The 14,772-nt window shown below is 49.4% G+C and overlaps 1 protein-coding gene across 1 annotated transcript in view; it reads right to left on the bottom strand.

The window, feature by feature from the left end:
- Positions 1–14,632, bottom strand: part of LOC142464662 (chromodomain-helicase-DNA-binding protein 8-like) — a 55,560-nt gene extending 40,928 nt beyond the window's left edge. Inside the window, exons 1-6 of the mRNA XM_075568020.1 lie at positions 14,441–14,632; positions 11,485–11,652; positions 10,502–10,684; positions 10,094–10,204; positions 9,213–9,406; positions 8,661–8,860 (exon numbers count right to left, since the gene is read on the bottom strand). Of these exons, the coding sequence (XP_075424135.1) occupies positions 8,661–8,860; positions 9,213–9,406; positions 10,094–10,204; positions 10,502–10,684; positions 11,485–11,652; positions 14,441–14,596 (1,012 nt within the window). The 5' untranslated portion in view covers positions 14,597–14,632. The remainder of the gene's footprint in view (positions 1–8,660; positions 8,861–9,212; positions 9,407–10,093; positions 10,205–10,501; positions 10,685–11,484; positions 11,653–14,440) is intronic.
- Between the last annotated feature and the right edge of the window lie 140 nt (positions 14,633–14,772).

The following is a 14,772-nucleotide window of genomic DNA, read 5'->3' as shown; positions in this document are numbered from 1 at the left end:
CTCCCCTGCACCTCCCCCCCTTCACATCACCTCACTCCCCTGCACCTCCTCACATCCCTGCACCTCACCCTCCTGCACCTCACATCCCTGCACCTCACCCTCCTGCGCCTCACTCCCTTGCGCCTCACCTCCCCCCCCCCAACGGCACCTCACCTCCCTTCCCAACGGCACCTCACGGCAGCAGAGCAGGCAGGACTCGCACACTCGTGCAGTCCTGACTCTGAGAGCAGGTTCCAGGAGGTGGAGGTGGAGGGGTGAGCGGCTCCCGGCCGGGAGAGGAGGTGGGGAGGGGGGGAAGCGGCTCGCGGCCAGTGGGGGGGGGGGAAGCGGCTCGCGGCCAGTGGGGGGGGGGAAGCGGCTCGCGGCCAGGAGGGGGGAGGAGGGGGGGGAGAGAAACGGCTCGCAGCCAGGAGGGGGGGGGGAGAAGCGGCTCGCGGCCCGCGGCCGGGAGAGCAGCTCGCCGCTCGCGGGAGAGGAGGGGGCAAGCGGGCTCGCGGGGAGAGCAGGCTCAGGAGGGAGGACGGGGAAAGCCGCCGCGGGCCGCACAATGAGTGGAGGCGAGCCGCGTGTTGTGCAGGCCTGAGTTAGATTGTCCATCCCCTTTATTAATTTGGTGGCTCTTCTCTGCACTCTCTCTAGTTCCAGAATGTCTTTTCTAAGGATTGGTACCTAGAATTGTACTCCATATTCAAGGTGTGGTCTTACAAGTCCTTTGTAAAGGGGCATAATTATGTTTACTTCCCTTCCATCCATTGCCCGTTTGATGCAAGATAAGATCTTGTTTGCCTTTGCAGCTACTGCATGGCATTGGGCACTATTGCTAAGCCTGCTGTCTACAAGCACTCCTAAATCCTTCTCCATCAAGGATTCCCCCAATTTATCCCCATATAATTTGTTAGTTGCCTGTTTCTTCTTGCTTCCCAAATGCATAACCTTACATTTATTTGTATTAAACCTCATTTGCCATTTACCTGCCCATGTTTCCAGTCTCTCCAAGTCCTTCTGAAGAGAAATTACATCCTGCTCTGATTCTATTACCTTACACAATTTAGTATTATCAGCAAAGATGGAGACTTTGCTCTCGATGCCAACCTCAAGATCATTAATAAACAAGTTAAAAAGCAGGGGTCTCCGTACCAATCCCTGAGGTACTCCACTCACGACTTTAGCCCAACCTGAAAAAGTTCAATATATGACAACCCTCTGTTGTCTGTCCTTTATCCAGTTTTCAATCCAGGTGCATATATTATTACTGAGTCCAATTTGCTTTATTTTGTACACCAACCTTGTGTGGAACTGTATCAAAAGCCTTTGCAAAATCTAAGTAGACCACATCAACTGCATTACCCTGGTCTAAATTCCTACTTACCTCCTCAAAAAAACAAATAAGTACAACAGGCGGGGTAAGATATTCATTTTAGCAGAGACGATTCTGCCAAACCAGGAAATCTGGTATGTATTCCAGGTCTCTAGATCTCTTTTAATTTGACTAAATAGGGGGGGATAATTTGTTTTGTATAACATGGAATACGTTTTGGTAATCTTTATCCCTAGGTATTTTATATGGGACGAGTTCCATCTATATTTGTAATTCGCTTGGAGGAGTTTCCATGTGGCCTCGGTGAGGGATATATTCAGGGCCTCAGATTTGTCCCTGTTTATCTTATAGTCTGATGCCTGACTAAATTGATCTAGTAGTTTGTGGAGGTTGGGAAGGGAAATATGGGGGTTAGTTAGGGTCAGAATAACATCGTCCGCGAAAAGGGATATTTTATAGTTTTTGTCGGCTATGGTTATGCCTGTTATATTCGGATCTGCTCTAACTTGGGCCGCCAGGGGTTCTATTGAAATTGCGAAGAGCAAGGGGGATAGGGGACAGCCCTGTCTGGTTCCGTTTCTGATATGTATAGGACTGGATTGTCCTCCTGGCAATTTCAGAAATGCGGTGGGGTTCTGGTATAGTGCTCGAATCCCCTCCAAAAATGGGCCTGAGAAGCCGAACTTGATCAGGGTTTTGTCCAAGAAGGTCCATTTGATGCGATCAAATGCCTTCTCAGCATCTAGGCTTAGGATCATGGCTTGGAGTTTGTTGAGATGCACGTGGTCGATAACATTAATAATTTTGCGGGTGTTGTCAGAGGCCTGTCTTCCTGACACAAATCCCACTTGGTCTATATGAATTAGTCTGGGGAGAATAGGATTTAACCGGTTTGCGAGGATCTTGCTAAAGAGTTTTAGGTCTGTGTTAAGCAGGGAGATTGGTCTGTAGTTACCGCATTGCAGCGGGTCCCTTCCTTCCTTGTGAATAATAGCTAGGTTGGCAGCCGAAATTGTGCCTGGAATCGGGGCTCCTTCTAGAAAGGAGTTAAACATCTCAAGTAGAAAGGGGGATAGCGGCAGTTTAAATTTTTTATAATAGGCGTTTGAGAAGCCGTCTGGACCAGGGGTTTTGGCTATCTTGAGGGTGCTTATGGCTTGCGCCAGTTCTTCCTGGGTGATTTTACCATTTAGGGCTTTGAGTTCCTCGTCCGTGAGAGATGGTAGATTGCATTTCGATAGAAACTGCGAAATACAGTCTACATCTGCTGGGTCATGGTTAGGGGGGTGGAGGTTGTAGAGCTCCGTATAATATTTTGCAAATTCTTGGGCAATTTCTTTTTCAATATAGGTGGTTTGGCCTCCTTTAGTTCGAATTTTTGTGATTTGGGCCCTTGCTTTTATGCCCCGAAGTTTTGATGCCAGAAGTTTATCGGCCTTATTGCCTTTGTCATAGAACCTTTGATTGGACCATTTAAGCTTTCTCTCCACCTCTTCTAATTGGGACAATTTAAGTTCGGTCCTTGTCATGTCAAGCATCCTGAGTAATTTCTTAGTAGGGGACTTTTTATGTTGCTGTTCAAGTGCAATTATTTTCTCGGTTAGCGCCTTTTGCGTTTTTAGTTTGAGTTTCTTTTTGTAGGATGCCAGCGAGATTAGGTCTCCTCTGATTTGGGCTTTGTGGGCTTCCCACAGTGTAGACGCTGAGGAAACCCTCTGATTTGGGCTTTGTGGGCTTCCCACAGTGTAGACGCTGAGGAAACTGACCCTTTGTTTAGTTCAAAGAATATGGCTAGTTCGTGCCGAATCGTGTCTACAGTTTGGGGGTCGTTTAGTAGCGAATCGTTAAGTTTCCAATTATAGGAGTTGTTCTTCACAAATGGGAGAGATAGGGTCAAATCTATCGGGGCATGATCGGACCACGTTATAGGGCCTATATTGGTGTGGGAGGACGCCTGGAGTACATTTGTGGAACCTATGAAATAATCGATCCTCGAGTAAGATTGATGTGGGGCCGAAAAGAACGTGTAGTCCCTCTGGCCCATGTGCTGGGCCCTCCAAATATCCGTGAGGGAGAAGCTCTTTAAAATTTCTCTAAATCTCATCGCTTTTTGTTGGACCTGAGCTATATGTTGGGAGGAAGGGAGGGATGTTCTGTCTTGCTCCGGAGCAAGAACCATATTGAAATCCCCTACCATAATCAGTGAGGTTAGCACGGATTGGTCTAGGGAGTCCAGTAGGTCCTGGATAAATTGTACCTGGTTTTCATTTGGTGCATATATGTTTATTATGGAGATTGGATTTCCAGATAGGGATCCTTGTATGTGCAGATATCTCCCATCTGGGTCTCGGGTTATGGTGGTGAGGGCAAATGAGACACTATTCTTTATTAGGATGGCTACTCTTTTTTTAACTAGGATGGCTACTCTTTTTTTAACCGGGGAGGAGGCGTAGAAGGCCTGGGGGAAGGTCTGTTTGAATGTGTTTGGGGGGTCATTTGAGTTGAAGTGGGTCTCTTGTAAGCAGAGAATATCGCTCTGGAGTTTTTTAAACTCCTGGAGTGCTAGTCTACGTTTCTTAGTTGAGTTGAGACCCTTAACATTAAGGGAAGTGATTTTGATTGATGACATTATGGGGGGGGGGTGTTTCCAGGGGTACGAGGCCTGGATCCCGTGTTTGTCCCATGACGGGGGTTGGCGTGCTTATTACAGGGTGGAGGGTTGGTGAATTCTCTACCTGTTTCGTCTAGCGTTTTGATTGGGGAGATTCGAGAGGAGGAGGCAGGGCAAGGGGGGGGGAGGGGGAGAGGAGCACACAAGAGGGAGGAAAGAGGTGGGCTGTCAGAGCGCCCATTTGTTTTCCCCTTTGACATCCACGTGTCAAGGAGTTGGGGTAAAGATCCCCGGGAGATCCTTCCGGGGCGCCTATCGTGGGGCACTTCCGGGTTTGGAGGTCCGACACCCTCCTTTTTTTTTTTTTTTTTTTTTTTTTTTTTTTTTTATATTTTGGGTTTAAGGTAGGGGAGCTCGGGGGGGGGGGGGGGTTATTAGGATTGGGTTCGTCTCTGGGGAGAGACTTAGGTTCCCCATTGTGCGGGTGTGGGGTGGGGGGTGGGAGTGATGGGGGGGGGGTGGGATAGGAGTGTAGGAGGGGGGGGGGGGAGGATGGGGGGGGGTTGGGAAGGTAGATGGGGGGGAGGGGGAAAAGAGGGGGGTATACGGGGGTGGGGAGGGGGGGTGGAAGGGGGGGGGAGGTAGTGAGGGGGAAGGGAAGTATGGCGTTTCTCTGTATTTTATTTGGGTAGGGGGAGGGGTCGGGGGGGGGGGTTGAGGCGGGGCATGCTGGGGGGGGGGGGAGGGAGCAGGGGGGGGGGGGGGGAGTTTGACGGGGGGGGGGAGGTGGAGGTAGGGGGGGGGTGAAATGCACGTGGTCTATTTGGTCCAAAAACAGAGGGAAATATGGCCTAACTTCAACCCCCTCCCAACTCACCCCCTTACTTGGGAACCCTGAATTCCCTCCAGGATGCACCCAAGCCCAAATTGGTCTATTTCAGGACCTACATATTAGCACGGTGGCGGATCTTCTAGAGCATAACGAAGCTCTGTCCTTCCAGGAGCTCAAAAACAAACTAACGGCCCCCCATTTTCCCATTTTTGCATTTTTACAGATAAGACATTTCCTCAGAGCTCTGTCCCCGAACTCAAAATTCCCCCCCCTAACCAAATTTGAGTCCCTCTGCCAAGTGAGAGAATACCAGAAAGGGCTAATTACAGCAATTTACGGTATAATAGAAAACTCCTCCCCCCGCCCACACATGCTTATATGCAGAAATGGTGTATAGACCTGGGCATACCATTAGATTTTGAAGACTGGGAGGACATCTGGGAGGCAGCCCCCAAAACCTCAATTTGCTCAACAACAAAAGAAAATATCTACAAAATATTATTTCAATGGTACCTGACCCCGAGTAGATTGAGCCAGATCTTCCCGGCACACCCGATTTGTGCTGGAGAGGATGTGGTCAAAAAGGAGACATGGTCCATATATGGTGGACATGCCCTGAGATCCAGAAATTCTGGACCAGAGTCCAGAGATTGCTGGACGAGATCTTGGGCCTGGAAGTCCCACTGGACCCTCTGACATATGTGCTGGGCTCCCCAATAGAGGACATCCCGGCTCCCACATCCAGGCTGATGTCGGCCATACTCACGGCAGCAAGATGCTCAGTGGCAGCATCCTGGAAACAGCTGAAAGCTCCTCCAGAAGAGCAGTAGTAAACAGAGTAAACGTAGTCATGAACATGGAAAAACTAACAGCAATGCTCAAAAAAAAATGCCACAATTCTACAATACCTGGGAACCCTGGACAAGTTCCGGAGCCCCTCCTCCAGACTAGGCCAAACAAAGGCAAACAACTCCCCGATGAAAAAGCCAAACAGAGGGAGAAAACATGACCTGTCCCCCTTTCTCCCCACCCTTCCCCCCCCCTAATACTAAAGATGAGAGAGGAGAACCCGAACACCCCCCCCCACCCCTCCCACCTCCCCCAGCTACCCTCTCCCCCCACCCCCCCCCTTCTTATGTCGTTCCCAACTATCTCCCCCAACCTGAGTCTCCCCCTTTTTCCGTTTCTAATAGCTAAATGAGAAAATGTTTTATTGAGACTGTTTAAGCGTTCCACAAACAAGTTCAACTATCCTAAGAATGTACAATGCTATACCAATGTAACCCCTGTATGTACCATTACCCATCTGTCTTCAATAAAAGGAAAAAAAAGAGTTAAAAAAAAAAAATAAGGTTAGTTTGGCAAGATCTAATTTCATAAATCCATGCTGACTATTACTAATAATTTTGAATATTCCTGAATATTATCCCGTATTAAACCTTCAAGTAGTTTCCCCACTATTGAAGTCAGGCTTACAGGTCTGTAATTCCCCGGTTTTGATCTATCTCCCTTTTCAAATATAGGCACCATATCTGCTTTACGCCAATCTTATGGTACTGAGCCTGTGGAAATGGAGTCCTTGAATATTAAATATAATGGTTTTGCTATTACTGAGCTTAACTCCTTGAGAACTCTTGGATGTAAGCCATCGGGGCAGGGTGCCTTATTTACTTTAATCTTATCATGCCGCCTATGAACTTCTTCCTCAGTTAACCAATTGCTCATTAATATAGAGGTTGTGGCTTCCTCCTGTGGCGCTACTATTGAAATTGATTCTTCCCTGGTAAACACAGTGGCAAAGAATTTGTTTAATACCTCTGCTTTTTCCTTATCTCCAATAAAATATATACATTTTCTTTAACTGTGCATGCAATGTCTTGTATATTATGTATACCCTGTTCACTTATGTAACTGTATTTGTAACCATGTATTATTTGTCTTAACTCTATGATCAGGACATACTTGGAAACGAGAGGTAACTCTCAATGTATTACTTCCTGGTAAAATATGTTATAAATAAATAATAATCTGCCTGCCCATTTCACACTGAAAGGGTCCTATATTTTCTTTTCTCGTTTTTTTGTTATTAAGGTACTTAAAGAACGTTTTAGGGTTGACCTTACTTTCTATTGCAATCCTTTTTTCATTCTCCATTTTTGCTAATTTGATTGGCCTTTTGGATTTTTTGTTACATTCCTTATAATTCTGATACGATGTCTCCGTCCCTTCTGACTTAAAGAATCTAAACGCCTTCCTCTTCTTGTCCATTTCCTCCCCTACCTGTTTATTTAGCCACATTGGTTTTGACTTATTTCTTTATACTTATTACCCAAGGGTATACCCTGCGACGTGTGCTTTTCTAACAATGTTTTAAAGACTGCCCATTTATCTTCCACATTTTTCCCTGCAAAAACATCATCCCAGTGTATTACTTGTAGATTAGACCTGTTTATTAAAATCTGCCTTTCTAAAATGTAAGGTCTTTTTTGAACCCAAGTAATCTATTTATTGATAATTTATTTCAAATTAGACCATGTTATGATCACTGTTAACAAATATTCAAGTCCTGAAACATTTGGGTATTACCAAATCCAGTACTGCCCCTCTCCTGGTTGGTTCTTCAATAATTTGGGTCATATAATGGTCTTTAAGCACCCACAAAAACCTGTTTCCTTTTGTTGTAACGTGAATCTCATTGCCCCAGTCTATGTCTGGATAATTAAAATCCCCCATTATGCAAACATGACCCAGTTTTGATGCCTCCTCCATTTGCAAAAGTATTTTAGCTTCCTCAATCTCACAGATATTTGGTGGTTTGGTTTATAACATATTCCCACAAACATTTTCTTTATACTTTTACCTCCACTGCTAATTTCTATCCACAAAGTCTCTACATTTTCATCATTCCCTTCATAGACATCATCCCTTATAATAGGTTTTAGATCTGGTTTAACATATAGACATACTCCACCTCCCCTTCCATTTGTTCAATACTTCCGAAAAAGGGAATAACCCTCTAAATTAACTGTCCAGTCATGAGTTTCATCCCACCATGTTTCAGTAATGCCTATGATATCATACTGCTCCCTTGCAGCTATTAATTCAAGCTCCCCCATTTTATCTGTCAGGCTTCTTGCATTAGCAGGCATGCATTTAACTTTTTTTCAGCCTGTACTATTGTCTTATCTGCTCCTTCCTTTCTGCTCCCACTTGGTTTAGTCTTTAGAAGTTTTCTAGTATTATCTGTATTTACTATGGGTGTCTCACTGCTTGTCAATCTCGTACTTGCCCCACCTTGTATCCTCCTCTATTCCATTTAGTTCATTATCTGTTTCATTCCCCTCCCCCTCCTTCCTAGTTTAAAATCTCCTCCAACCTTTTTAGCATTCTCCCCCCTAGCACAGAAGATCCCTCTTCATTGAGGTGCAATCCGTCCCTAGAATATAGATGGCACCTCTCAGAAAAGGAGTCCCAGTGCTCTAAAAAACCCAAACCCCTCCTTCCTGCACCACTTTCTTAGCCATGCATTAACCACCCTGACCTCTGACTGTCTCCCTGCGGTAGCGCATGGCACTGGTAGTATTTCAGAAAATACTACCTTGGAGGTCCTTGCCTTAAGCTTGCGGCTTAGATCCCTTAGAGATATGTCTGACTCTTTGGCTAAGGGCTCAGTATGCACCATTGAGAGGAAAGAAGTGAATACATCAGCCTGCACTGTAAGGACCGTTAGCCTGCGCCAATCTGTGCCTACGATGTGGTGGGCAGTGCTTATATCAGTGTACACACTCCTGCACTAGGTGTTTATCAGGCACACCCCTTGGTCCCTGTGGTTGGCAGTGCCTGCATCAGTTTGCACTGGGAGGACGGTCAGCCCACAGTGCCCGCCTTAGGCTGGTTACCCGAGTGGTTCTGCAACTGCTTTGTTTTGCCGTTCTCCGACGGGGTGATGAGGTCCCAGATGAAGCTCTTGATATTCTCGTCGCCCCGGTAGTGCAGCAGACAGTACACCAGGATGGTTCTGCAGATCCTCTCTATATCCCGCTCCATCATCCCGCGCTTGAAGCGTCCATGAGAGAGGATCTCCCGCCAGCGGCCCCAGCTAGAGGGAGCGGGAGAGGAGAGGAGAGAGAGAGAGGAGAGAAGAGAGAGAGGAGAGAGGATGAGCCACTGCCGTCCTCATTGAATTCTTCATAAAAAAGTAGGATTTGTTAAATATCTTCCCTGAGACTCAAAATATTAATCAAAATTTATAGAAATCAGAATTAACCAACTGCCCCATGTTTGGGTCCAAATATTTTTAACGTGTTTCCAACCCGGTAGACTTCTAGCTTTGGCAGAGAAACGGTTAAAGTGACTTTGGTTTCCCGTACCCCCGCCCAACTGCTGGGGTACTCACGTCAACAAGTCCGGTGTAAGAGAAGACCTGGAAAGGGGCAGTGTGTGTGACTCACCCGTACACCAGCAGGTGCTTCTCCACGCGGAAGCAGTCCGTGCGCCCGTATCCGTGCTTGCGCTCCTGCCGCCGGGAACGTGGCCGGTCGTCGTCGTCACTCTCCAGGTCGGAAAACTCCACCATATCGTCGTCCTTGTTGCTGAAGTGTCGGGTCTGCTTCCTGATGCGAGGAGTGTCTATCACCAGCGTGTCCTGTGGGAGGAGAGAGGCGGCGGGTTGGAGAGGGCTGGCGTGGGCGCTGGTCTCGCTGCCACCTCCTGTACGAGACTGTCCAAGTCATTAACATCTCTGCCTCCAGAAACTAGATAGCGAGCTCTGCAGGGACACCGCACCGCACCCACACTCCAAGGCAGGATGCACGGCGGTTACAGAGGCCCCGCACTCTTCCCAGAGGCATTTAAATGATATGCCAGGGACCGCTTGAGGCCTCTGTAACTAACTTACCTTGATTCAGACTGTTTGGTGTGACAGGACACCATGGCAACACAAATGACGCTCTGAGGTCATGTGACATCACGTCACATGACCCGCGGGGTCAAATGCCGCCGTGGGGTCACATGATCCCGCAGCGTCATTTGACGCTTGATACAAGGTGGGGGAGGGGGGAGGCGCGAGCAGTGGGGGAGACCAGGCAGGGGGTGCAGGACAAAAAGTTTGCGCTCCCCTGCTCTAGGGATTACACCATATGAAGATAAACGGATCACCGCCTCCCTCCGCTTACCTGGTGTCCTGATCACTGTATTCCCAGCGTTACAATCTGAATATTCACACTGCGGCATGCTGCGGCAACATGGAACTCGCACCCTGTGAGACTTCCCGTCCCGTGGGAGGAGATGCACTGATCTCTCCCTCTCCCCCCCCCCCCCATTTGACACTCACCTTGCTGTTGAGAAGATCCAGGTCTAAGTCCGCTTTCTTGGCCCATTTCTGCCAGAAGTTTGGATCGTCCAGTGATATGTCCGTTCTGTTCTCAGAGGCCACGAAACTCGCCTGGTGCGGGGAGAGAAAGAACGTATGTGCCTCAGGCGATATAGGACATGTTAGGCAGGTCCCTTCAGCAGATTCCCGAGTACACAGAGATTCTTCTACCCGTGTATAACCTCACTAAATCTCTGGCTTCCTTCCCTTATTCCAAACATTTATTCCGTGTGTTTAATGGGCCGATCTCGGATCTGCTGCTCGGAGGCTTTGCAGAGTATTCACTACCCTACAGAAATCCTATAAAGGCAACAGACAGAAAAAGGGACGCTGTAAAATGTACGGGAAGGGGGCAAGTTGGGGTCAGACCTTGGAGAAGGTGGAGCCCTTTCCCTCGGACTCGATGGTGATGGTTTTGGTGCGTCTCAGCAGGATCTGGTCGATATCTTCCTCGCAGAACTTGGATCCCTCGTCATCTTCATCCATGATGGCTGCGTAGGCCCCCTTCCTCAACAGGTCCTCAATCTCCTTCTTTGTGAACTGCTGGATGGGCTGGGAGAAGGAGGAGGAGATGAAACAACTTCAAAGTCGGTCTCATATTACAGGTCCCAACACTAATATTCTGTTCTAGGCCTCTTATCCGGAACCCCTGTTCTGTCTCATCTTCTCTCCCTCTCAAACATTTGCCCATCCTCTGCATTCCCTCAGACCAGTGATTCCCAACCAGGGTTCTGTGGAACCCTGGGGCTCCATGAAGCAGTCTCAGGGGTTCCTCCTACGGACCACATACACCGCCGTCACCCCCCCCCCCCCCCCCCCCGGGAGTGGTTTTTTTTGGTATGTATTTTGTAGAGTGGATTGAGTGAGAGTGGGGTAATTGACGGAAGGTAGGGGCGAGTGAGAGAAGGTAGGGGAGAGTGAGAGAAGAGAGGGGGGCGGAGGGAGTGAGTGAGGAAAAGAGGGAGTAAGAGTGAGATGCAAGGGATAAATACATGCGAGGCGGGAGGGGGGAGAGTTAGTGAGATGGATGTGAGAGAAATACATAGGTAGAGGGTGGGAAATAGAGGTGGCTCGTGAGGTTTGAAATGTTGTGACTGACCCCTGTCGAACCTAATATGTGTCAGCCAGATAGGGGGTCCCCGACATTGTCCAAATATTTCAGGGTTCCTCCAAACAAAAAAGGTTGGGAATCACTGCCTCAGACTCTGGTCTCTCTACCTAACCCCCCCCCCCCCCGACCATCTCCTCTCTGGCCTTCATCCCTTGATCATTCACCCTCTCTGACATTGACCTCCTCATCCTGCACCCTCCGCCCCTCTCTAAGTTTATATCCTTGTTTCCAGACTCCTCACCCCACTTAAGTGATTGTCCCGGCCACTCATGGATTGCAGCACAGCTTTGTCCAGACCCAGCTTCAGACTGGCCTTGTCAAACATCTCCCTCTCATAGGAGTTGCGTGTGATGAGGCGGTAAATCTTTACGGCTTTACTCTGCCCGATGCGGTGACACCGTGCCTGTGCCTGAGAGAAAGACACGGGTGTGAAGGAGTGTCAGGGGAAGGCAGGGAGTGCAACAAAAGAAGGAGCTGCAGGAGGATACAGAACATGTACCAACAAGAAGGAAAAGAAGAGACAGAGCGTGTGCAGGATGAGACGGAGAGTAAAAACTAAGACGCAACAGCAGCAGAGACATTGCACACAGGAGAAAGCAGCATAGACACTGCACACAGGAGGAGGAGGAAGCAGCAGCAGAGACATTGCACACAGGAGGAAGCAGCAGAGACACTGCACACATGAGGAGGAAGCAGCAGGGACATTGCACACATGAGGAGGAAGCAGCAGAGATACTGCACACAGGAGGAAGCAGCAGAGACACTGCACACAGGAGGAAGCAGCAGAGACATTGCACACAGGAGGAGGAAGCAGCAGAGACATTGTACACAGGAGGAAGCAGCAGAGACATTGCACACAGGAGGAAGCAGCAGAGACATTGCACACAGGAGAAGGAAGCAGCAGAGACATTGCACACAGGAGGAAGCAGCAGAGACATTGCACACAGGAGGAAGCAGCAGAGACATTGCACACAGGAGGAGGAAGCAGCAGCAGAGACATTGCACACAGGAGGAGGAAGCAGCAGCAGAGACCTTGCACACAGGAGGAGGAAGCAGCAGAGACATTGCACACAGGAGGAAGCAGCAGAGACATTGCACACAGGAGGAGGAAGCAGAGACATTGCACACAGGAGGAAGCAGCAAAGACATTGCACACAGGAGGAAGCAGCAGAGACATTGCACACAGGAGGAAGCAGCAGAGACATTGCACACAGGAGGAAGCAGCAGAGACATTGCACACAGGAGGAAGCAGCAGAGACATTGCACACAGGAGGAGGAAGCAGCAGCAGAGACATTGCACACAGGAGGAAGCAGCAGAGACATTGCACACAGGAGGAAGCAGCAGAGACATTGCACACAGGAGGAGGAAGCAGCAGAGACATTGCACACAGGAGGAGGAAGCAGCAGAGACATTGCACACAGGAGGAGGAAGCAGCAGAGACATTGCACACAGGAGGAGGAAGCAGCAGAAACATTGCACACAGGAGGAAGCAGCAGAGACACTGCACACAGGAGGAAGCAGCAGAGACATTGCACACAGGAGGAAGCAGCAGAGACATTGCACACAGGAGGAGGAAGCAGCAGAGACATTGCACACAGGAGGAGGAAGCAGCAGAGACATTGCACACAGGAGGAGGAAGCAGCAGAGACATTGCACACAGGAGGAGGAAGCAGCAGAGACATTGCACACAGGAGGAAGCAGCAGAGACATTGTACACAGGAGGAAGCAGCAGAGACATTGCACACAGGAGGAAGCACCAGGGACACTGCACACAGGAGGAGGAAACATCAGAGACATTGCACACAGGAGGAGGAAGCAGCAGAGACATTGCACACAGGAGGAAGCAGCAGACACTGAACACAGGAGGAAGCAGCAGAGACATTGCACACAGGAGGAAGCAGCAGAGACATTGCACACAGGAGGAAACAGCAGAGACATTGCACACAGGAGGAAACAGCAGAGACATTGCACACAGGAGGAGGAAGCAGCAGAGACATTGCACACAGGAGGAAGCAGCAGAGACATTGCACACAGGAGGAAACAGCAGAGACATTGCACACAGGAGGAGGAAGCAGCAGAGACATTGCACACAGGAGGAAGCAGCAGAGACATTGCACACAGGAGGAGGAAGCAGCAGAGACATTGCACAAAGGAGGAAGCAGCAGAGACATTGCACACAGGAGGAAGCAGCAAAGACATTGCACACAGGAGGAAGCAGCAGAGACATTGCACAAAGGAGGAAGCAGCAGAGACATTGCACACAGGAGGAAGCAGCAGAGACATTGCACACAGGAGGAAGCAGCAGAGACATTGCACAAAGGAGGAAGCAGCAGAGACATTGCACACAGGAGGAAGCAGCAGAGACATTGCACACAGGAGGAAGCAGCAGAGACATTGCACAGAGGAAGCAGCAGACACTGAACACGGGAGGAAGCAGCAGACACTGCACACAGGAGGAAGCAGCAGGGACATTGCACACAGGAGGAAGCAGCAAAGACATTGCACACAGGAGGAAGCAGCAGAGACATTGCACAAAGGAGGAAGCAGCAGAGACATTGCACACAGGAGGAAGCAGCAGAGACATTGCACACAGGAGGAAGCAGCAGAGACATTGCACAAAGGAGGAAGCAGCAGGGACATTGCACACAGGAGGAGGAAGCAGCAGAGACATTGCACACAGGAGGAAGCAACAGGGACATTGCACACAGGAGGAAGCAACAGGGACATTGCACACAGGAGGAAGCAGCAGGGACATTGCACACAGGAGGAGGAAGCAGCAGAGACATTGCACACAGGAGGAAGCAGAGACATTGCACACAGGAGGAAGCAGAGACATTGCACACAGGAGGAAGCAGCAGAGACATTGCACACAGGAGGAAGCAGCAGGGACATTGCACACAGGAGGAAGCAGCAGGGACATTGCACACAGGAGGAAGCAGAGACATTGCACACAGGAGGAAGCAGCAGAGACATTGCACACAGGAGGAAGCAGCAGAGACATTGCACACAGGAGGAAGCAGAGACATTGCACACAGGAGGAAGCAGCAGGGACATTGCACACAGGAGCAAGCAGCAGAGACATTGCACACAGGAGGAGGAAGCAGCAGAGACATTGCACACAGGAGGAAGCAGAGACATTGCACACAGGAGGAAGCAGCAGAGACATTGCACACAGGAGGAAGCAGAGATACGATACCTGCAGGTCGTTCTGAGGGTTCCAGTCCGAGTCAAAAATGATGCAGGTGTCAGCGGCCGTCAGGTTAATTCCTAGTCCTCCCGCTCGTGTGCACAGCAGGAACACAAAGCGGTCAGAGTCCGGCCTGCTGAAGCGGTCAATGGCCGCCTGGCGCATGTTGCCGCGGACGCGCCCGTCTATCCGCTCATACAGGTGCCTGGTGTAAAGACAAATAGCCTGTAGGTGCCCACTCTTAACTTTACGCAAGAGCGCTTGCAAAACTGCACTCGCTGCCTGTGCCCCCCGGCTGCCCCGGTCACTGCCCCAGGTCGCTCCCCGCAGCTCTCACCCTC

Source organism: Ascaphus truei, chromosome 13, assembly GCF_040206685.1.
Source record: "Ascaphus truei isolate aAscTru1 chromosome 13, aAscTru1.hap1, whole genome shotgun sequence".
NCBI lineage: Eukaryota > Metazoa > Chordata > Amphibia > Anura > Ascaphidae > Ascaphus > Ascaphus truei.
This window is presented reverse-complemented; position numbering and strand designations above follow the sequence as displayed.